This window comes from Antedon mediterranea, chromosome 2, assembly GCF_964355755.1.
Source record: "Antedon mediterranea chromosome 2, ecAntMedi1.1, whole genome shotgun sequence".
In the NCBI taxonomy this organism is placed as follows: Eukaryota; Metazoa; Echinodermata; class Crinoidea; order Comatulida; family Antedonidae; genus Antedon; species Antedon mediterranea.
In genome coordinates this window covers 6,443,246-6,468,063 of record NC_092671.1, presented here as the reverse complement: position 1 = coordinate 6,468,063, position 24,818 = coordinate 6,443,246, and the positions used below count along the sequence as shown (strand labels likewise).

The following is a 24,818-nucleotide window of genomic DNA, read 5'->3' as shown; positions in this document are numbered from 1 at the left end:
TTTGGACATATCACTACCATATTTGGTCATATCACTACCATATTTTGGCATATAACTACCATATTTGGGCACATCACATATTTTTGTCAAACTAGTTTGATAGTGTAGACAGAGCTATAGCAATGTTTGCTTTTAGTTCAACCGATATAGCTGATAAACTGGTTTAGGAATGTTTAACATTTTTATATGATTATTAACTAATATGTTATGTTATATTAAAGTTTATCTTTTCTAATGTGATGACTTATAAACGTACAATAACGATGTAAAAGCATCAAATGATTATTAACTAATGTGATATGTTAAAATTATATTCTTTTGTCTTTCATCTGCTGATTTCTAAACGTGATGCAGTAATCAACCACAACGTGAATAACAAACATTAAAAGTTATATCAGAAACATTATCCTCGGCAGTGTCACATTATAGCTTTTGATTTGCCATGTCCTGGACCTACTATTTGTGTTCTCTCAGTTTTGGTTAATTCGGGCGATGACCAAATGACCACAATGTATACATCTTCAAGGTGGGCTGATTAGAGGCTATTTTTTGGTTGAGGTGGCAATGGAAGCACTATACCAGCTTAATTTTTTTGTTAAAAATTTTTGAAATTTTAGAGTTGTGAACTTCCCAAGACCTATAATAAAATATCAAAATTAGCTGGTATTACTACCATTGCCACCTCAACTTTTTCTAGATGACCTTTTGACCATAATCTGTCCAGCTATTCGTTCCTAGGTAACAAGACATATCATATTGTATCACGTAATGTATCTTGATGTATGATACTTACTTCATTTTTACTTATTTGAGATACTGAAACAATTTAATTATAAACGAAACATTAGGAAAGTACAAGCGTAATATGCCGTATTCATTTCACTAATATGCATTACATTAATGACCAGTAAAGTAACAGTTAACACTTCTAGAAATGCTGTTAAACAGAACATAATGTCAGAAGTTGAAAAACGAGTACTTTATATGATATCTTTAGTATTCATTGCATGTAATTCTGATGTAAAACATGAATATTTTCAGAATTTAGTTTGATTATGTGTTGATGGCATACATAAACTTAGCAACCTATATTTGACAGAACTACTAGCTTCTGTATAAAATTAAGTGTGATATTAAAAAGTCAGAAACAGCTGTGTTCGTGTAACTGATATTAATATTAGAGCTGCTGAAAAAGCAACGAAATGACGCTTGAAATATGTTTTAAAGGAGCTTATGATATATTTCTTAACCTATAAAACGGCAATTATATAAACTGTGTTTTCACTCTGTGTCACATGTATCACATGTGACGTCACTTGACAGTTCTGTTAAAGTATTTTTGCCCAAAAAACTAAAAGAATATATGGTAACCAAGGTGTGTCATTCTTCCCTGATGGTAACATTACAACAATGCTTGCAAAACGTATATTAATAATATTGTAGCGTAACTGATAATATTGCCTATCACTGATCAGCTCTAAACTCTCCGTGAAGTATCTCGTAATTTTAAGCATTGATATTTTGTCTACGTCATTGCATAATGATGAAACTAAATTAGTTCGTTGACATTTATACAGTACTGTTCTCATTTATACTCATGTGGTTAAAGAAAGTGATGGTAATCCCAGACCCCGAGAAAATGTCAATTAGCACTAGAAGCAAAATGCTTTTTACTTGGAAAAATACTTGATATGTTTGTATGTAAAGTATTTATTTGCGCGCGATAACGTTCATATTTTCAAGTTATGATGATGATGAGTTAAGTCCTGATTATTTGTTTGAAAATAGTTATATAAAAACAAGCAACGCATATTCATTTTCAGGGTAATCGATATAATGGGAATAAATCTTAATCACAAAATCTCGAGTTATCTGTATTTCAATGGACTGATTTATTAAATAGCACGCCCTCTTTTGGTTTGTTTCTTTTACTGTGCATTCAGATCGTCTTAATTATATAATTATCATAATAACAGTATTACAATATTTCTTGTTTCTTTAACATTATCTAATATTAATCTTTCTTGATATTGAAAGAATAACTAATATTAATTGAATTTGTGTGTGTGCTTGACAATGCATTTTGTAATTACGTAATAAGCAGATACTGTATATGTCTTTCAGCAAACAACGTATAATATCTTTTATTTTTCATTGGAACAGTATGTGAAAGCATATTTCGATGAAAACATTTTGTAAACTTACATTTACTGTCATTAGAATTAAATTCAAAATGGGATAGTGCCCGATTGAACCTATAAAGCAGAAATATCAGAAGACGCATAGCGAATATTTATGTAATTAAACTTCAAAGAAAAACTCTGGGGCTATGTCCATATTATTAAGAAGAGCGCCTGAAGACTTTTTACAATAATCGTCAACATCAAAGGTTTATCGCAAGCATGTATTGAATTTGCGTATTAGGATACTAAGTTACGTCAAAGTAGCAACCAATCAAATAGCTACATCTAATCTTATACGAATAGGTCATTTGTAATTCATATATCGTTAAAATTGAATCTCAAAACGATAGCAGCATGAATTGCCGTTGGCATTGTACTTTACTGTATTTTATCATTAGTGTTACTGTTTTATGAACATAATCGCTTATTATTATGATTTGCTTCATTCTTTTTTCCTACATGTCTATCAAACAGTGGTAAACATCTCTTTTCTCAACGTTTAATTATTTATGTCTATTTTTTTAGGCCTACACCAATGATTCATGTATGTTTAAATTGCCACTTTCTCTGGCTAAGTTATCCATCCATCTTCTGCGATTGTTCACATCTTACGACAGTCCTTTTGCATTTAATTTAATTTAGGAGCATGTTCTCTTGAAGGAATGCGCATAAATATAAATATTATAATATAACTATATAGTCGATACCAACCGCCTTCGACTTTTCCAGTGGCGTAACGGTTATGAGAGCTCACTATGGGGGCCCCTAAGCAGTTCCCAGACGAAAAAAAAAATGTCGTAACGTTTCCTAAACCAGGGGCCTCTGGTCTAGATACGTTACGCCACTGGAGTTTTCATCTCTTGTTCAGTTTTTTTAATATTTAATAATCGATTGAAAAATTGACTTACGATTTACTTATAACAGGCCTTAGATTTATGACCTAATTATTTTCCACCCATTTATAGAGAGAACAGTGATCCCACACTTTTCCAGGAATTTGATTTGCTTGCACACGATGCGGACGTCAACACTCATTTCCATATCCAGAGATAGATCTCATGAATTAAGAACGATGAGTGTTAGAAATGGTGTGAAGCACTAACGAACATTTGATGATTCATGACTTAAACTGTATAAATTAATATTAACGAGTTAAACAAAAATACTTTCTGTATGTAGACTTTAATTATCGATGTTTCACGTGTTATTTCTTGGAATTGTCACTTAGTCACGTGTGTTTTTAAAGCATGAAAATAAAAAATTTAAAATGGCGTCAATTACGTAATAAAGCTTATTTACGATTTTGAGAGTTACATGGAATTAAAGTTTGTCACTCATTGATATGAACAAGTGACGCATTCGGGTAAAGGAAAATTGTGTCAATTATTATCTTTTTTTGGTGAGACGTCACTGGCAAATGATATAGTGTCATTGATAACTATATACAACTATTGAAACCGATACTTGTACTTTATAAATTGAACTATTCGAAAATCATTCTATCTCTGACTCAACCTAAGAAAAATATATTATCAATTGTGTTAATTAGATTGGAAAACATCTCACTTAGTTAGAGAGCTATCTCACTGAGTGGTATCATATGACCAAAAGATCAATACAGAAATACACCGGAAGATTCACAACATAATACATATCTTGAAAGACAAAATAATACCATTAACAATTCTTAAGATCAGATAATCCAATGCGTGTGAGGTGTAGGTCTACTTCACAAGGCATAGCCATAGGAACCTGCGAAACTGTTATTTTCAATGAATCAAAGACATTGAATTGTGTTGAAAAAAGAGTTTTGAAATCATACAACTGGGTTTTTTGTATTGTAACTTTTGACCAATAAAGTACCCCCAAAAAATTCGTCACAAAATCAAAAAAGAGAAATGTTCGCGTTTTGAAGCACGCCCTCTATAATTAATAATAACAACAGAGCGAAAATCATCATCAACGTCGTCAAAAAAATTGATGGAAAGATGGCGAATTATGATTGTTTTGGTAGTGAAGATGGCCTCGAAAATACAAAATTATTCCTTAATACAAATCTTCCACTCTTTGGTTATCCGATTATGGAAGAAATCAGGCGTCAAGGAAAACTGTGTGATGTAACATTAAAGGTAGATTTTTCGTAGGCTAGGCTAGTCCTCTCTATCTAGGCGCGGGCCTACGTACGTGTGGGCGTTTTTCTAATATTTGTTGTAGGCTAGGCCTGGTCATGAAGGCTAGGCCTAGGGTAAAAAGAGCATTTAGAGAGACTAGGCCTAGGCCTAGGTATGAGAACAATTTAGTGGAAAATGTCACTAGCTAAATGAGCTTCTTGTTGAGAAAAAAAACTTTGTATGGATTGTTACTTTGAAAAGCATTTTTTAACATATTTTTTAGAAGTTTAAAAAAAAAAATAAAATTGTATGTTTTGGAAATTTACCTGACTTTTTCTTCAGGTTGGAAATGAACAGTTCACAGCTCATCGAATTGTGTTAGCAGCTGCCGTGCCATACTTCCATGCCATGTTTACAACAGACATGGTTGAAAGCAAACAAGATGAGATTATGATCCAAGGAATTGAACCAAGGTACTGTAAAAGAAATGAATGGGGATACATTAAAAAAAATTAATATGAGTGAAAAGAATGTTTCTGTTTTATGAGGTGGTGCTGAGTTATATGGAACTGAAATCATTTTAGCTTTTTGTTTATTTTGTAGAATTTTAAATGTATTTTTTTTTTTTTGGTGATTAGTGCACTTGAAGACTTAGTGAATTATGCTTATAATGGTCGGGTAGAGCTTAGTCGTTCAAATGTACAAGCTATCCTCGTTGGAGCAAACTTTCTTCAATTACAAGCAGTCAAAGAGGCTTGCTGTGACTTCCTAAAGGAAAGGTGAGTTTTACAGAATGCATAACAAAGAAATGAATTCGCATCATATGTGGCAACTGACGTGTCTCGCTGCACCATCCCAGATTAAGCATGATATATATTTAAAACAAATAGTTGCCTTTCATTTGTTATTATATGAGCTTGGGGACTTAAACTCTGTCTACACTATCAAAATTTATGTGATGTGCCCATAGACATGATGATGTCATATTACTACCATATTTAAGCATACCACTACTAGTAGAGCAGTTAACGCCATAAAAATGGCCAAGTTGTGCACTTTATTACCAAAGCATGAAACTTTCCACAAAGTTTCTTTGATGTATATAGATTCGAAATATCGGGGGGTGCCAAGTGTCCAACGTCCGGTATGGCGGCCATCTTGATTTCAAAATGGCCACCATAAAAACAAAAAGTGTTCATATCTTGGCAACTATAAACAGTAGAGACTTGATTTTGGTGTTAAATTGTTCACAAACCACATATTTCTATTTGCTCTAATGAAAAGTTTCGTCCAAAAATGACCGGAAATGACGTTTCTTCCAGTTTGACCTTTAACCTCAATATCTGTATATCTCAGTAACTACTGATCATTTTCAATCGATTTTGGTGTCATTTTGTTCAGAATAGAGACATTTATATTTGTAGTAATGAAACATTTTCACATAAAATTACTGGAAATACAATTTATAACCTTTGACATATATAATTATGTGAACATACTGTATGTGGTTTAATTGGTATAAATGCACCTAATTTTTTTACCGAAATAAATGACACGGAATTATTATTCTGAATTTTTAACTTTTGATGTGATAGGATAGGCATAAAGTATGACAGATCACTGAGCTCATCTATGCCGACATATTTGCTAAACTGTGATGTGTCAATCGTTTTTTCGTTGCATCTAAAAAAATGTACTCCATTTTTATGGTAATGGGCCTTTGCTGTAAACCTTTCATCTGAATATCCTTTTCCTCGATTTTCTCTAGTCATTGATATTTTTAGCAAAATCCGAACTAAATCAATTCTTAAAAGGCATCTCAATATAATTATTCAAGTAATCCTCAAATTAGTGACATGGACCTACAATATACTGTTCTGTACAAGACCTGTTTAGGCATCCACCTGTGGAATTTCACTTTAAAGGTCTTGGTTTCCTAATCATACAAGAAACAATGTCTAATTTAATCAATCAAAGTAGTGGGTCCAGACAAAGAAGGGGGTGTAAGACCATCCACAGACAAAGAAGGGGCTGTAAGACCATCCACATACAAAGAAGAGGGTTTAAGACCACCCACAGACAAAAAAGGGGGTGTAAGACCATCCACAGACAAAGAAGGGGGTGTAAGACCATCCACACACAAAGAAGGAGGTATAAGACCATCCACAGACAAAGAAAGGGGTGTAAGGCCATCTACAGACAAAGAAGGGGATGTAGGACCGTCCACAGACAAAGAAGGGGGTATAAGACCATCCACTGACAAAAAAAGGGGTATAGGACCGTCCACAGACAAAGAAGGGGGCGCAAGACCATCCACTGACAAAGAAAGGAGTAGGACCACTTACAGACAAAGAAGAGGGTATAAGACCATCCACAGACAAATAAGGGGTGTAAGACCATCCACAGACAAAGAAGGGGGTGTAGGACCACCCACAGACAAAGAAGGGGAGAAGACCACCCACAGACAAAGAAGGGGATATAAAACCATCCACAGACAAAGAAGGGGGTATAAGACCATCCACAGACAAAGAAGGGGGTGTAAGACCATCCACACACAAAGAAAGGGGTTTAATACCATCAACAGACAAAGAAAGGGGTGTAATACCATCAACAGACACAGAAGGGGGTATAAGACCATCCACAGACAAAGAAAGGGGTATAGACCGTCCACAGACAAAGAAAGGGGTGTAAGACCATCCATAGACAAATAAGGGGGCATAAGACTATCCACAGACAAAGAAGGGGGTGTAGGACCATCCACAGAAAAAGAAGGGGGTGTAGGACCATCCACAGACAAAGAAGGGAGTGTAGGACCATACACAGACAAAGGGGTGTAAGACCATCTACAGACAAAGAAATGGGTGTAAGACCATCCACACATAAAGAAAGGGGTGTAATAATACCATCAACAGACACAGAAGCGGGTATAAGACCATCCACAGACAAAGAATGGGGTATACCATCTACAGACAAAGAAGGAGGGTTAGGACCATATTAACCGAGGAAGCATACAAAAATAAGATGCAATCAAAATAGGCCTACCACTTGGAAAACAATAAATTGTAGAATAACTGTGGCTTAATTGTTGAAATAGAAAGGGTTCTTTGTAAGGTCATTAATAATATATTGATATAAACACGATCATCATACTATTCATTTGACAATCAAATACAGTCTGTCTCGAAAAGAAGCTCATATATCACCTTTTCGAGGTTTTACGGTATTCAATAACATGTATGTTATTTCCTCTGTCAAACTATTAAAACTTTTAGCGAATCAGAAGGTGCCAACATCATTGAACTAATGGTACCACCAAGCACAATGTTTACCAATTTTATGTACTATATACAATTTAAGTCCATTAATCATTTAATATAATTACGCCTATCAGGTTAAAGTTCAAAATTAGGTGCACTTTAGACCAACAAAAACCACCTACAGTATATTCACATAATTAAAAATCAATAAATTGATGTCAAAGGTCATAAATTGTATTTCCGGTCATTTTATGTGAAAATGTTTCATTACTACAAATATAAATGTATTTATTCTCAACAAAATGACACCACAATCGATTGAAAATGACCAGTAGTTTACAGAGATATACAAATACGAGGTCAAAGGTCAAACTGTAAGAAATGTCATTTCCGGTCATTTTTGGACGAAACTTTTCATTAGAGCAAATAGAAATATATAGTTTGTGAACAATTTGAGACCAGAATTAAGTCTCTAATGTGTATAGTTGCCAAGATATGAACATTTTTTGTTTTTATGGTGGCCATTTTGAAATCAAGATGGCCGCCATACCGGACGTTGGACACTTGGCACCCCCTGATATTTTGAATCTATATACATCAAAGAAACTTTGTGCCAAGTTTCATGCTTTGGTAATAAAATGCACAGCTCATGTCATTAACTGCTCTACTATACCATATTTGGGTACATCACATTTTTTTTGCCAAGTTAAATAGTGTACAGTGGGACAGAGCTTTAGATGAGATCAATTTTATTCAAATTCAGTTGATCAGCATTGGATACATATGTCAGACTTGTTTTTGTTGGAAATCTTTTGTTGTTAAAAAATCCAAATAAGCATCTCAAAAAGTAATCATTAGGAGGAACTTAAAACTGTTTATAAAGATTGGGTTCCACTTCAACGCTTACGGTACACCTACGTCCGTCGTTGCATTATGTCCATGTCGGTCAAGCTTAAAGTGACTGTTGGGTGATTCATCGCGTCATGATTGGTCAAATTACTTGCGGTGCAATTACGTCCTTGCGTTGCGTCCAAGTGAAAACCAAGCTAAATTCATATAAATGTCAATTAAATAAATGAAAGTATTCTACATAGTATCAAATTAAACTCTTTTTATTAAATTTATTTTATAACTTTATAAACGTATTACTGTAGTTGTGTATAAATATTATTGTGTTCAACATTAAACAAGTTATTAAAATTGAAAGTGATATGTACTGTATGAACTGAGTTTCCTGTTTATTACAGTCACCTGTAGGAATATGATAAAAACATTGACGCCTCTGCTTGCTCCAGATCATGTTGTGCATAATGATCATAAGTTTGACCTAATTTATAACTTCTAAATCATACACTGCACAAGAACTTGGTACTATTCAAAAAGGTTAGGGGATATGTTTCTCATCAGGGTAGGCCCTGCCCTGATGGCTACTGTGGGTCCTTTGAGGGACTAACCAGACGAAGACGATTAAATACATTTTTTTATAAAAACCAATAGATGCACTGATTATATTTAAATAACAGTATAAAACTGGCTCCAAATAACATTTTTTTATGTACTGTGGTTTTTTATCTTAAAAGACCAATGCAACTCGTTGCATAACCCATTTTGTATCAAATACCATGTTTTCCGTTCATTATGATTTAGATTAAACTTATAGAAATATTCTTGTAAAAGAAATACTGTATATTCTGGTGATACAAAATAAATGGTACGTCTAGTATCGCCAATAAAAAAAAAAGAGGGAGAGGATTGTAGGTTGTTATTCCCATATTATTCCGCTCACATGGTTAATACTGATTTTCATTATCCATGTGGAATAAATAATTGTTGATGGAGCATGATGATTAGTGTATCCAGATATGACATTGAAACATTCACATACAAAAATATCCTTTTCGTTTATAGTGTGTGTATCGTTAATCCATTCCATCCGGTAGCAGGTAGTGACTCGCTGCTCTCTCAATATCACACAGAATTGTACAATTTTTATAATTTCATAAAACAAAATCTCTCACTAGATTTGACACTTATTTATTTTCAATAGCATGCAATACCCATTTGTACATTTAAATTTTAAAGAAATAATATTTACAATTAAAATAATCAAAACAATAAAATTGATTGCAAACGTTAAGTTTGTACAATTATGCGCTTAAGTGGAATGTTTTAAATAACATCCCCTGTATAAAAGTCATTTTCTCGAAACAACTGCGTTTAAAAGCAACATCTGTTGCCAGTCAAGTCGTTCTGTTTACATTTTATCTGAACATACCTCAAAGTGTAGGTAGTTGTTGCAATTAATACAAGTCGTATAGTAAGCTAGTATCAATGTATTGTCTAGAGGCTATACTGACACGCTTTAATATAGATAGCAAAATATTGATAGCTTTTCTGCTTTGACTTTACAACATTTTATGGTCCCTCTGTTTGTCTGACATACATTTGGATGTGCTGTATGTTGTGTAGCCAAACTTTTAGAAAACAGGGCACAAAATATGTTTTATACAATAATTTTGTCTTGTTTTTCTGACACACATTTGGATGTGCTGTATGTTGTGTAGCCAAATTTTTAGAAAACAGGGCACAAAATATGTTTATACAATAATTTTGTATAATTTTTATGCAAATCATTTTAGTAATAACAACGGTCACAGCGGTTGGTGCTGATTAAGAATTCGGGAAATTATTTATGAAATCATGAACAATTGGCAAAATAGAATTATAATAATTCATTCAGTCTTTTATTTCGTAATACTGTATCTGGTCCATAAAAAGTAAAATTACATATAAATTAATTAAAAATAAATAATACTGTACTAATTACTACTACTCATCTCAGGATGGCATTCCACCTGGAGAGCATCTTTCTCTTATAAGATGTTGCCTATAATCGTAAAACATAATATATTATGTAATTATTATATTAAAACAAACCGTTTTGTTTTTTTACATTTGAATCTAACAAACCAGATCAGTATTTTCACTCAAGGCAGACATATCAACACTACTAAACACCTGAAAAAAAAACAATATAAAGCAAGATTATAGGCCTTGTAATGTTATGTTGATAATTATCGTACAGTAGTTTTTGATTCCTCATCATTTCCTCTTGCCATTTCAACATTTATGTGGTAGTAATCAGATATTAAGAAGTCATTACTGTAACATTATCCACAGTAGTTAAAATTGATATTTTAGCTAGCATATCATGTTTTTATTCGACAACATCTCTCTCATTTCAAAGTTCTTTAACAACAGAAAAAAAACATTTTTATTTTTCTACAGTAGATATTCAAATATCAACAGTATCTTGTTACCAAAAGTTGGGATATATGGTATTTTTTAAGTTCACCTTAACCTTGATCAGATTAATTTGAAAACTTTTTCAAATTCAAATTCAAATTATTTCATCAAATGCCATACAAATAATACAAAGCATAAAATGGGGACCAACCTAGAAGTAAAACTTGTCTCAGTTGGCCATTAAACATTTTAGTTTAAACCGATTGTTCTTATTTAGAAGTACATTTCCTGTAGTCATCAAAGACAGGGCACTGCAACTATAGTCATAATATCATTGAAGGCGCTCCTCTGTTGGTAAGAAAACTTATCTCGGATAAGAACTTTAAAATGTCCAGGGGTGCCTTGTGTGCACTTTAAAAGAACCTATGCATCTTTTGAAAGAGTATTTAAGAGAGCCAGTCACTAAAAATCAAACATTAGGTGGCAAGGGTCAAAATTTCGAATTGGCTCATATTTTGCACATTGGTAGACCTTGATGTAAGTAAACCTGATGTGTAGATTGTTTGGTAAAATATCGCTTAGTTTTCGAGAAAATCGAAAAATAACGATTTTCGGCCAATTTTGTTACTTTTTGGTGTATAATTTACATTGAGTTTAACAGCCTCTGGAAGCCAAACGTAGCAACCTAGCGTTTTAATATTTTACACTTACGTTAACTAGCATCTTGACAATAATTTAGTAAAGTTTCAAAAAATTTGATGAAATTTTAAGATTTTGACTAATTAATTACTAATTAGCATATATAAAACTCTTAAAAAGTAGGGTAAAAACAAACGGTTTTTTTTTCATGTGCGACGAATTTTTGTAAAATAAAAAAGTCATCAATCTAAAGTTTAGATAATAATATTTATGAATCAAGTAAAACAAATTTGGGGAAACTATTTTGCGCTCCGCGCCAGAGCCACAAAGTTGTAAGAAATTCAAAGATTTTATCTGTCGGCAAGATCAATCAGATGATCTGAGTGTGTTCATTGTAAAGGATTTAACCACCCTATTTCTTTATCAAATTATTGAATCTACTGTAGTGACATTATTATTAATTAATCTTAAAAACAGGTTACTCCATCTCCATCTTAAATATTCAATTTCTTCGTTTTCACATTTATTGGAAAAACAAATTTACAATGTAAACGATGTAAGTAAGTTGTCACCAGTTGTAGCTTTTATGACTATGAATTCCTGAGTTTCATTGCAAAGTTTTCAATATAGGTTACGAGGTAAAGTGGATAACCGGTAATGAACGAGACAACCGGAGCTCCGAGCCGGACATGCTATTCAGTATTTATAGCGTTAGTCAACCTTCTGTTGCTGAGACCTTCTTTTAACAAAAATACTGTATCTATTTAAAAAGTTTTAAAATAAAATTAGTCTGTGTTGAGAATTGAGAGACAAAAATGTTGTTGTTGCTTATTACAGTATAAGTTTGTATTTATTAATTTACTAAATTTGAATATTTTTTATTTTAAAAATGTTTAGTATTTAATAGGTACAGTTTTGTTGAGATGTACTGTACTTTTCCATGAAATATTATTTGAGATATAGATGATTTGATAATTGTCAGTCACCAACATGGACTGTAAAATGCTGTCATGTTTTTATTATTGATTTTTCCAAATGAAACGCAAGGTTACGCCATCAAAGGTACATACATACAATACAACATCACAACAAAATAAAGTAGAGAACAAGGTACATGCCAATAAATTAATGTACAGATTACAGCCGGAAGATTGAGCAATTTAACTAAAATTAATAGTGTTTTTGTACATTGGCACATCAAAGAAAGGTTAATGATGGCAAATCTTAATATGTATGTCACTACGTAGACGTTGATTGCAAACGTGCCTGTTTGAACAAACTACATTCACCAAGTTTAAATTGTTACGCTTACAGAAACTGCTTTTTGTACAATATTAATTGAAACGTGTGTATTTAAAACCAAGTATAGAAGTTGCACAGCGTTGACAATGTTGCTCTTTTGCAAAGACAATGCATAGGTTTTCATACATTCATTGTTTATTCATGTCAAATACATGGTTTTAAAGTTTGATTAAGTTAAAATACCAAAATCAAAGTTTATTGAGTGATTTCTTTGAGTGAATGCTTTGTTGGAATAAGGAGGTAAAAGTTTTTTATACTAATTCTGCATTCTGAAAAAGTTCCACCTTGTTTTGCCACTAATTAAAGACATTTACTGCTATATCCTTCCAATTAGTGACCACTAGTGTGTGTGTAGAGAAAACAAATTTTTCAGCAAAGCATTTTTTATAGTGTTTCCCAGGTTTCCATTTTGTCTCTTGATTAGACTATTTTTTCATTTACATCTAAAAGGTCAATAGACAATTTGCTTCATTCCTATTTATCTTGGTTGAACATACAGACATCTATATAAAAAAATTTTGTCCATGATATTTGTTTCATTTCAATCTATCTCGGTTAACAAACATCAATAAAATATTTCTGGTTCATGCCTTTTGTGATTAGATCACTTCAAATCAGAATTTATTACAGTTTTGTTATCCTCATCCCATTTGTTTTTACTCTAATTTATTTGTTAACAGCCCTCTGAGGTATCATTACATTTAACAATTGTTTATGTTTTCTCTCTGTAAATTCAATTGAATTTGTAATAGTTAGAACTTGTACGTGTAACAACTGTCACTGCCAAAATGCCATTATTTATATTGGTTGTTTTATATCCACTGCTACAGTAATAATGCTCCAATGTTTTGTAGTTAAATTGTTGTGTAAAATTCAATTATTTCCTCTGATCAAAAGTTTCACCAGAACATGGTCTAATGTATGAGCATGGTAATTGTGACTGAAAAAACAGAAACAACACACTCTCAATTTAAAAGTTTTAAACTGAACAAGTAATTCAATAATACTGTAGATACCTAATTTTATTGGAGCCCTGTTATCAAAATACTGTACACTTTTTTGTAGGTTTTTTTTTATCTAAAAAGATGTGAAATTCCACTTTGGTCTTTTCCACCATAATTAGAAAGAAGAACGATTTTGTGTTTTTTTTATTATATATTTTTGTTTGTTTACTGTACTTGTTCAATAGTGACTGTTCATAGGAAATAATCAAGTAACTTTGGTTTATAAAGGTGTCATTTTCAGTATCAAAACATACAGTAATATCAGAGTATAATCTTTTCCAGACATGCTTCAAACCTGTAAAATGAAAGGTCATCAAGAAAAAAATGTAATTCCCCATGCTCTGAATACATTTTTCCTTCCCTTTAAAAACAAATTTTTGCTTTTTTTTTTTTTTGACATTTCCAAAATGATGAATTTCTTTGTTGTTACATAAAAAACATTTTAACAGGTTTTTTAAATCTTCAGCCAACACAATGTTATGTTTGCAAACCCTATCCTAATATATAGAAATAAAAACACCTATCTTCTTTTCTGGGTGCTTGTTACACCAACACAGCAGTAGCATTTTGTTTTAAATAGGTATCGATATAGTACTTTGATATTTTCCACCTGAAATTATCAGTGAGCGATATTATAATGGGCAGTTTATAGTCTAGATACAAACACAACTAAGAATTTGTCTTTGGTATTTCACTGTATTTTGCTCATAGCAATCTTTTTATTACTGATAATCTATCCCACTTTTTTTGCTGAAATGTTTTTCCCTTATTATTTCAATATAATTATATTGAAATAATGTATTAATTTTAAAATATTTGAAAAGTTGAAAACATACGCGGCGAATCCCAAACCTTACTTTAGCAATCAAACTGTTTCTATGAATATTTTTTATTTAAAGAAATAATTATTATTTTCTATTTGTGGATGATTGATAATAAGATAGTATAATACAATCCCCTGTGTTGTTGTTTAATTATACTTCTTTTTTTAAAAGACTATTTGAGAATTAAAGATGAGTTCAAATCAAAACATTCTAAATTAGAAGTCACATTGCAGACTCCCAATGGAGGATACGAAATGATGAATTTAAATATGTAACTGATTGAAGTGCAAACTAAATGATCTTTATTAATGTATTCTATAATAAAAGGTATGAAGTTGATGCTTTTCGGTCCTTGGTGCGTTGTTGAATTGCTACGGTGACCTGGATTTGGTTTAAAGTTTTTTTATTAGTATGAAAATAAAACGAGGTCAGGTTTATCTCCTCATACTAGTTCTGTCTGCTGATTTATAGTTAGACTGTTGCAGATTTTAGATTTTAAATATATCCCTCGAATGGTGGTCAATCAACCAGGATGTGTTCAACGCTGTTTAAACGCTTTTTTTAACTTTAATGCAGCTGTACTGTACGTTGCTTCTTGCTAATGCTTGCAATATCTTCCACTTTTTCCACTTTTCTTCCATTTACCTTTAAACCGTTCCACTAAGTTTTATATTCTATACTGTATATAGCTTCTAATTTCAAGTTGCAAAGGGAGTTTTTAATCAAAACTATATTTGTAATTTGGTGTTCACAAATACTCAAGAGGTATTATTGCATTGCTGGCAGATGTCATTACAATTTATACGTTAATAGTTAATTATATTATAATTAAAAATGACTCATTTTAGAATATCCTTTAGAGACGTTTTAATATATACCTAGGTATTAAATTTAAATCTGAAAGCTATGATGGAGGATGAAAGGTTTAAAGTATTGAAATAATCATGTTATTTTATTTATATTACTGTATGTTGTTTGTAGCATTTGTCCATGAACTATTTATGACGGACTAGTGAAGCTTACTGTAGGCCTATATCAGTTGAAAGATCTATAGTTCACTTTCTGTTTTTCAGAACATGAAAGAGTTTTGGAATTTTTTATTTTAAAGCTGGATTGAATCAAAACAGTTATTTCTAATTCTGGCTTTATTTCTTCCTCTTTGCAACATGAACAATTAATTATGAAGAGATTAGAAATATAAATATAAATTTGCATTGTTCATCATTCTTTCCAATTTTAACCTCAAGTTATTTTGTCCATACAAAACTATACTGTCCACCTTACTAGATAATTTTAACAAATTTATATACAATACGTTGTCATATTGTTTCTGAAGTTACAGTTCAAGTGTAGAAAGACACATGTCTATATATAACATCTTAATTAACCTAAATTTTGAAATTAAATGGCTACCATTTACATTATTACTTACCTCTGAGAAAAGGAATTTCAATCGTAGTTGACCTACAGGCTAGGACTTGACATGGAAGTCCTCATATATTAAGAAATGTAACAACTACAAATGGCAACTCATTGATGTCGCAATTAGAGAAAGTTACACATAATAACTTGATTGAATCCAGTTCTTCAAAAATAGTTATTTGGCATATCTAGATCAATCTTGCAAGGAGTAAGTAATGTAGATAATCCTTGGTCTAGAAACAATGTCCACAATGTTGGTTTCAGAGAAGAATGATTAGTTTTGGTTTTTCTTATGTTCTGGTGTCTCAGGGAGGTTTTCATGCCACAAAAGAATAAGAAATGGAAAAGAGGTTTTCTTGTTAATGTTACAAATGAATAAGAAATGGCAAAGAGGTTTTCTTGTTAATGTTACAAAAGAATAGAAATAACAGAAAGGTTTTTTTGTTAATATGTAACAAAAAATAAGAAATGGCAGAGAGTTTTTCTTGTTAATGTTATAAAAGAATAAGAAATGGCAAAGAGGTTTTCTTGTTAATGTTACAAAAGAATAGAAATAGCAGAGAGATTTTTTTGTTAATATGTTACAAAAAATAAGAAATGGCAGAGAGTTTTTCTTGTTAATGTTATAAAGGAATAAGAAATGGCAAAGAGGTTTTCTTGTTAATGTTATAAAGGAATAAGAAATGGCAAAGTAGTTTTCTTGTTAATTTTACAAAAAAATAAGAAATGGGAAAAAATGTTCTTGTTAATGTTGCAAAAGTACAGTATGAGAAATGGCATAGAGTTTTTCTTGTTAATGTTACAAAGAATAAGAAATGGCAAAGAGTTTTTCTTGTTAATGTTACAAAAGAATAAGAAATTGCAAAGAGGTTTTCTTGTTAATGTTACAAATGAATAAGAAATGGCAAAGAGGTTTTCTTGTTAATGTTACAAAAGAATAAGAAATGGCAAAGTAGTTTTTTTGTTAATTTTACAAAAAAATAAGAAATGGAAAAAAATGTTCATTTGTTAATGTTGCAAAAGTATGAGAAATGGTAAAGAGGTTTTCTTGTTAATGTTGAAAAGGTATGAGAAATGGCAAAAAGGTTTTCTTGTTAATGTTACAAAAGAATAAGAAATGACAAAGAGGTTTTCTTGTTGTCACCAAAGAAAAATCAATTTAGAATCATTTGAAATGTTCTCTTCCACATACTTTTTATTACATTCATTTTACAGATCATGTTTTTGTTTATTCTTATACAGGTTGCATCCAAATAATTGTTTAGGTATCAAGCGATTTGCAGATACAATGGTTTGTAGTAATTTGTTCAACGCTGCCAGTAGTTACATCCAAAAGCGTTTTACAGACGTGTACAGGTCAGAAGAGTTTTTGAGTTTAACACAGGAAGAAGTACAAGAGATCTTAACCAGTGATGAATTAAATGTTACTGGAGAAGAACAGGTCAGTTATTAAGTTGAGAATTTACTTAATTATATATTCCAGATTTTTTTATTGTCAATAGGATACATATAGCTTGAAGAGCTATGTGCTGCATAGCACAGATCTTGAAATATTCATCTTCCATGTACATATATAGGTGGAAATAAGAAACTTTTAAGTTTATTTCTATACTACGTATTACATATACAATGTTAAAACTTTGATTATGAGAAATGTTTTTAAAACTATTGGTAGTTTTTATAAAATTTGTCTTTGTTGATCCAGATAGGAATGTGTTTAGAGTTTAACCATGTGCCTAATTGAAAAGAATTAACTTGGTCTTTTGCAGGTTTTTGATGCCTTAATACACTGGGTTCGTTATAGTTTAGAAGAAAGAAGACTTCTAATGCCACATTTACTAGCTACCGTTCGTCTACCTCTCATACGACCTCAAGTGCTAACTGATAAAATTTCAACAGAAGACCTAGTGAAATCTTGCCATCGTTGTAGGTAAGCAATGTAAACATAAAAACATATAAAAAATGTTACAGTCCATGTTGAAATGTAGAGTTACAGACTTCTTTCTTAATGTTCTTGTAGCTGTCTTCTTCTGATGACATATGGCCGTCATTGACTTCACTGCTGGTGTACTAAGTTTATACTGTACCATGTTATTATAATTTTAACTTTTGATTTATATAACATTGAGAATAGGAGAGCTATTATTAATTTAAATAGTTATTGTACTGGTACTCATTTTTGTTCACATAGAGATTTAGTTGATGAAGCCAAAGACTACCACCTAATGCCTGAACGTCGTACCTTGCTACAAGGTCCACGAACCAAGCCTCGATGTTGCAATGACATTGCTGGTGTCATCTATGCTGTTGGAGGCTTGACAAAAGCAGGTAATGTTTACTAATTTGCAGCACTATTATTCAAAACATTTTTTTATTTATAGTGTCTTTAAACAATTTCATTTATTTTTTTTTTTTTTTTTATTTATTTCTTTGTAAGATGTAATTATATAAAAAATATAGATTCAGAATGATTAAAACAAGATTTGATGATAAACATATTCTGTTTGCTAAAACTGTTAATATTTAAAAAAATGTGCTCAAATAAAATTGATATTACAAAATGATTAACAATAAACAGTAGACATACAATGAAAACAGCAATAAACAACAAGAATTTTAAATATGTACAAATTGATTATTAAATATTAATAATGAAAAAATTGTAAAATTTAAAAAGAGCATTTCAAATTTCTAACGTTTTATGCCATGCATGTGGTGGTGGAATGACAGGGAGATAAAACATGTATAAAATGAACCTTAATATGTCTTCACGTATTACGTGTGATGGTTGGCAGACCTGTACATGACATCAATGCAAATGTATGTATGCTTTATATATGATTAGACGGTAAGTAATTACAGTATGTCAATCATTTTGTAATTTTCAAATTGGTAGAACTGGTTTTCATTAATGTTCAATATTAGTTGAACTCAACACTGTTTTTCAGATTAATCATCTTCCTACGTGTTAGTACATTCTGAATGTTTGCCCTACTGCAGTACATGCATTGAAAGCCTAAAGCATTGACTTAACATTAATACGAAAACGTTTTACTTTATAACTTTAACAAAATACCCATAATGAGTTAACTAGTAATGACTTTGATTTCACGATTCGGTACTTGCATTAATCAAATTTGATGTGTTTCTAGACATAGTTTGGTACAACAAAACACGACCTGATCTATGTAAGGGTCATGCAGCACAGACTAAAGATGTTAATCAACAATAAGAAAGAGACCTAACAGCCTAGTCCGTCCTTGCCTTTAGAGAATAGGCATCAACCATGATTGGTTTTGACACTAACATAAAAGGGAATTGGGTAGTAATGCCGATCCTAAAACAAAAACGGAGGCATCCAAGAATCGAACCCCAGCTCCCGAATCACTTCATTATGGCAACCAGCCAGTCAATCGACTCGGTGTGTTAAACTTTGCATATGCATACTGCAAAATTGTACATTCATACGCTTATTTACCCGAAAAATCAGGGCTTGGTTGATGCCTGTTCTCTTCTTGTAAATCACTAGTGTCACTATTCTTAACTAGAATGACCTGATTATATACAGTACCTTCCATACTACTGTACTATTTCTATTTCTGTTTGCTGTCTGTAGTTGTTTATAGGTGTTTAGCTATAATATTACTGTACTGTGTTTTTGTACTTGTTTATGGCTGTGTCTTGTTGCATGAAATCTTCACTGTTTTCTTCGTTGAGGTAAGCAATTCTCTTGTATTTCTTAAAGTTGACGCAAAATGTGTTTTTTTATCAGACCCCTTCCTTACAGGCGAGTCACTACGTACTGTTGAATTCTTTGAACCGATTTCAAACACATGGCATTTAGGCAAGTCTATGTCAACGCCAAGAAGTCGTGTTGGTGTCACAGTGTTATCCGGTCAGATGTACGCAGTTGGTGGTTACGATGGCAGTGTTCGTTTAGATACGGTGGAGGTGTTTGATTCGCTGAGTGGTGAATGGTGGGATGTATCGAAAATGAATAGTAGGCGTAGTGCTCTTGGAGTTGCGTCTTTAGATGGTCGTGTCTACGCTTGCGGTGGCTATGATGGTATATCGTCTCTCAGTTCTGTAGAATGTTATGACCCAAAACTAAACAGGTTGGTATTTGTTATTTAATTATTAATTCCAAAAAGGTAATACTGTTATATTTATCTCAACAATAAAAAAGATAAAAAATTTAATTAAAAGAAGCTCTTCTATTTCATGAATAATATTGAAGGTAAACTTGTTGTCATAAACCATAATTAAAATTGCGCATATGTTTTACTATAATCACAATTTCATTTGTATTAGATGGCAAATAGTTTCAGACATGTCCAAATCTCGTAGTGCAGCTGGAGTAACAGTTTTAAATGGAGAGCTGTATGCTGTTGGTGGACATGATGGTCTTTCAATATTTAGTTCAGTAAGTTGAAAAATAATTTTCTCTTTCGTGGGGGCAACCCACTTTATTTCATGTTGTACTATCTGTCGTAATTTTCTACTTCATTTTAAAATTTTCCAAACAATTAAAACCTTTTGGAGAAAACAGTTGGTTGTTCCTAGTTTAACTGGAAATTAAGTAAATTGTTATTAGGTCAGTCCATAGACTTGTCTTTACACTAAAGCTGATATTTTATTTATTTTGTTTTCATTTTTCAAGGTTGAATGCTATAATCATTTCACGGGACGTTGGACATTAGTTGCACCAATGCAGACAAAACGTTGCCGCCTAGGTGTTGTAGCCTTTAAGGGTAAACTGTATGTTTGTGGTGGATACGATGGCTCACGATTCTTGGACTCGGTTGAAGTGTACGACCCGGTATCAAACACATGGGAATATGTTGCATCGATGCAAAGCCGTCGGAGTCGTGTAGCTCTTGTGTCGAATGGAGGACGGTTATATGCGGTCGGGGGTTACGATGGACTTTCAAATCTTAGTACAATGGAGACGTATGATCCGGTTACAAATGTTTGGGAGTACGTAGCTCCGATGACTGTACATGAAGGAGGAGTTGGCGTTGCTGTTATTCCATTAACGCAATAATAAATAGATTCTTTTTTGGAGGGAGTTGGGCTTAAAAATAAACAGGTTACAAGCGACTGTCTTAAAGCCTGTTTATACTTCCTTATTTCATACAGTATTCCTATGATTATACAATACAATCCTTTTGTTTATGTTTATAGTAAAATAACTGTTCCTTTATAGTATTTTATCTCATTCCTAAATTGTTGACTTTCATATTTTCCAATTCTGTATTTTCATACATTTCATGTTCTTTCATAACGTAACTTTTGTATAGAATTAACCATAATGATAAACCTTGATATTAGTAATACAAGACTTGTGAGTTTAGTAAATCAGTTCCACATCGACCTGAGCGTTTTCAGTTCTCTTCAGTGTTCATTTGCTCGAATGTAACTAATATAGTTGTTTAGATTGAAATAGGAGTTGATTTCTGTGTTAACCAGAGCTACACCTCTAGAGTGTAAGGACTGGTCACTTCCCTATTGACCATTAGTTTTCACATGAAAAAGTGATGTTGACTTAATTGTATTGGCACCACTAGCTCAAGGTTGGTTCTGCATAACAACTTTTTAGTTCCAAATACTATTATCTGTCTGAGAGGTCCTTTTGGTAACCAATTTGAAAATGGTTACTTTTCTAATTCAACCTTTACTTACTACTAGTTTTAATACTAGAGGGCGATATTATGGCTGATAAAATAATCAAGAAACTGCTTTTATTTGCCCATAGCAGCTTTGAATATTAACATTCCTTAATACTGCAAAATTTCCAATCTTTTATTCAAAATTATGTCGAGGAAAAAAGGTTTCAAGATATCTTAATTAAAAATGTGATTTCTCCCTTGCATTAAATGTTGTGCTTCAGTGCCTATCGGTATTATTTCGAATATATAAGCCTTTTTTGGAAGAATGTTAGATGTGTTTGTAGTCAGAAAACAAACTGAAAGCGTATTTAATGCGACACTTTAGTTAGCATACAGTACTTTGTGGGTTGTATTCACTAGACCTATGCTGGACTATTGTCAACAGGTATTAGCTTGCATCACGATAGTTTTGTTTCCGCTATGCCGGCACAGGTTGTTGTTATAAGGTGCTTGATAACATTGTATACAAATAAGGAGATTGATCGTATATTAAGATATGGTAATTACAAGGGAATAGTGAAATTACACTTAATTTTACTCTTCCCTGGTATAAAACTAATTCATGTAAAAAACATACTGTAGATGGCGATGTGTATAAAATGTATAAATAGTATATGTGTACAAAATATGATTTGTAAAGAAAATAATGTATTTTCATAATATTCTATTTTATATGATTACTAGGGAAACTTATATTGCAATTTGTTTTTCTTTTTACTTAATTTGTTTTTGTTACTTAATTTAATAGTCTATTCGTCATTAAGTGCTATATTAATGCACTGCTTTTTTGTCAAACTAGTTTGATAGTGTAGACAGAGCTTAACAGAAAAGAAGCTGTACACTGCAACGATGGTGATAATATTATTTAGACGATATATAACAATTCGCTACTTTTCATCACAGACAATAAAATATTTATAAATTGTTCGTTTGTTGATCCTGACGGGTTCTCCAAATTATATTTCAAGCTTTAGAATGGCAGATCATGTTATCTAGGGTTCGCTTTGTTTTCAGTAAGGGAGGGTGACACTCCTGAATGTTTAGTATTGGCAGGGGTACTATTATCAGAATATCTTATTTACTTTACTTAAAGATGCATTGTCCCCATGACAAAATAATTCTTACAAATTTGTTGGCTGAATATGTCAATCAGAAGTGATTAACTTTATTGAAATTACAAAAAGGGCTATTCAAACTTCGATTTTGCTAAACTTCATTTTTCATGTTTTTTGAAAGAATGATGGTCGAGTCACCTCAAACTATCGGGTCATTAGCAACATTCATGTTTCTTTATTAAGTAAGAATGTTTTTTCAGAATATGTTTCCGAATCGTAGTTTGTGTAAAAAAAATATAAAAGATACAAATATTTCCTCAATTGTATAATTATGTTTAAAAATTGTCATTTCCTAATTTTGATTGTTATTGTGCGGTAACCGAATCAATGCGCATAGAAAAGTGAACTGTTGTATACGTTACATTATGAAGGGAGGTTGTGAAAGGACCAGAATAAAGTGTGCAATATATTGTGAAATGTTAATCTCCGTTTTTTTAAATGTATATAATCAGTCGTCTTGTTTTGTTAAATTAGAAACTTTACGAAACAGGACGGTTAGGGGAGGACGACAGACATCCTGTGTTTGCTGAATAATATACAATCGACATAGCCGTTTTATTAGTTATACACCCCAGTGCGAAGACGACGACGACGACAGTCCCACTGTATATTGTGTGTTATTTCTAGTCGTTCTCCGTAAACGGGAAAATGCCAACTTTATCGTCCTCAAAAAGTTAAGACGATAGAATTTCACGCTAAGCTCCGCCCACTTTGTTAAAGTTCATGCATAATTATTCATGAGACCGTCCTGTGGCTTGCCGTCCTGTTTCGTAAAGTCCCTACTGTTATAATGACACTTTGCGAAGAAGTGTCTAATTTTATGCGTATTTTTAACCTTTTAATGTATTTGTTTCAATTCATAATTCAACATAAATTCCATATGCCTAATAGAGACAATCATTTAATTAACATAGTTACAGTTAATCATTCATATTCATTATAAGACAAAGTGATAATTACATAAGTTGGTTACTATAACTATAACAACAGGCCTAAAGTTAAACAAAGTTTTAAAAAAGATAACAAAACTATTATTTGAGATGATTGACAAATACAACTGTTCCTAATATATTTTAGCAAAAACAGAACTTATCAGCGTGTACTAACAAGTCTATCCTAACAACTTCACTATCGATTTACATAATTATTTTACACTCAAGTGCTATAGGCCTACACTGATGATGATGAACAAGAATGAACATAAAACTTTTTTTCTTCTTCACTGTCGAATTGGTGATAATTTGTTCGATTCACTTTCCTGGTAATGATCTGTTTGCTTAACTTAAGAAGGTAGTTAGAAGTACTTAAGTGAAACTTAGGAATCGATTTCGTTATCTTATAATACTTTATTTTAAAGAATGACTTAAGCAGAATCAATAATAAAGTCTGAAACAAGGTTATTTCTTTGCTTTTGATAACTCTGACTCCTGCTGAACCAAAATATTTCATTTTAGGCTACAAATCAACTGTGCAAAAACTTTCATAAAACATTTACAACATAAACTAATTAAGCCTAATCCACACATAATTCTCCTCAATAATTGTTGAAGCAATAATTAATTAGGGATGTTTTCGATTAGGCGGCATAAAACTTCAAAAATATACATACAGTGTAGTTCAACAGACAACACTGTTTGTTGTTGGTTTCGCATTCACCTGTTACGGTATGCTAATTGTGATTGTGCTACTAGTCATTACTTGAGTAAAAGCTATTTGCATTCGTTAGCCAGGTAACGTTGACTGACTGGTCGTGCAACCTTTGGTAAGCTTACATTTTTATTCTGCAATCTTTATCATTAGGCCTTTTTTAAACTTTTTTTTAAACTAAATCATTTTATCAATCTTAAAGTACTTGTATTGACAATTGTTGTTCTTACAATATGTATATACGAAAGGAAATATTCTACCTAGTTAAACATTGTTTTATTTAATGTGGTATTTATTGATACGCACGGAGGGGCTTTACTGAAATTGTCGTTATCTGACCATACATAATCCTCTCTATAGTGTCTAGATGCCTAGGCCTACTTATCCTAGTTCTTGCCG

General features: G+C 32.0%; 1 protein-coding gene across 2 annotated transcripts; it reads left to right on the top strand.

Annotated features, from left to right (window-relative positions):
• The first annotated feature begins 4,155 nt into the window (after positions 1-4,155).
• LOC140040192 (kelch-like protein 18) lies at positions 4,156-24,188 on the top strand. 2 transcript variants are annotated; one of them, XM_072085941.1, is made up of 9 exons: positions 4,156-4,312; positions 4,637-4,767; positions 4,933-5,073; positions 17,231-17,429; positions 17,758-17,918; positions 18,180-18,316; positions 19,776-20,103; positions 20,300-20,411; positions 20,649-24,188. In XM_072085941.1, the coding sequence occupies exons 1-9, from the start codon at positions 4,172-4,174 to the stop codon at positions 21,030-21,032; spliced, it is 1,734 nt and encodes a 577-aa protein (XP_071942042.1). In that variant the 5' UTR covers positions 4,156-4,171; the 3' UTR covers positions 21,033-24,188. The 2 variants fall into 2 exon arrangements, with proteins under 2 accessions (XP_071942042.1, XP_071942041.1); XM_072085940.1 differs by having other exon boundaries at positions 19,761-20,103.
• Positions 24,189-24,818: the final 630 nt, after the last annotated feature.

Excerpts from the sequence above, each read along its gene's own strand:
- LOC140040192 (XM_072085940.1), top strand. The coding sequence starts at position 4,172 with ATGGCGAATTATGATTGTTTTGGTAGTGAAGATGGCCTCGAAAATACA. Across the intron at positions 17,430-17,757 it reads ATGTTACTGGAGAAGAACAG|GTTTTTGATGCCTTAATACA; the intron begins GTCAGTTATTAA and ends GGTCTTTTGCAG. Across the intron at positions 18,317-19,760 it reads TGGAGGCTTGACAAAAGCAG|ACCCCTTCCTTACAGGCGAG; the intron begins GTAATGTTTACT and ends TTTTTTTATCAG.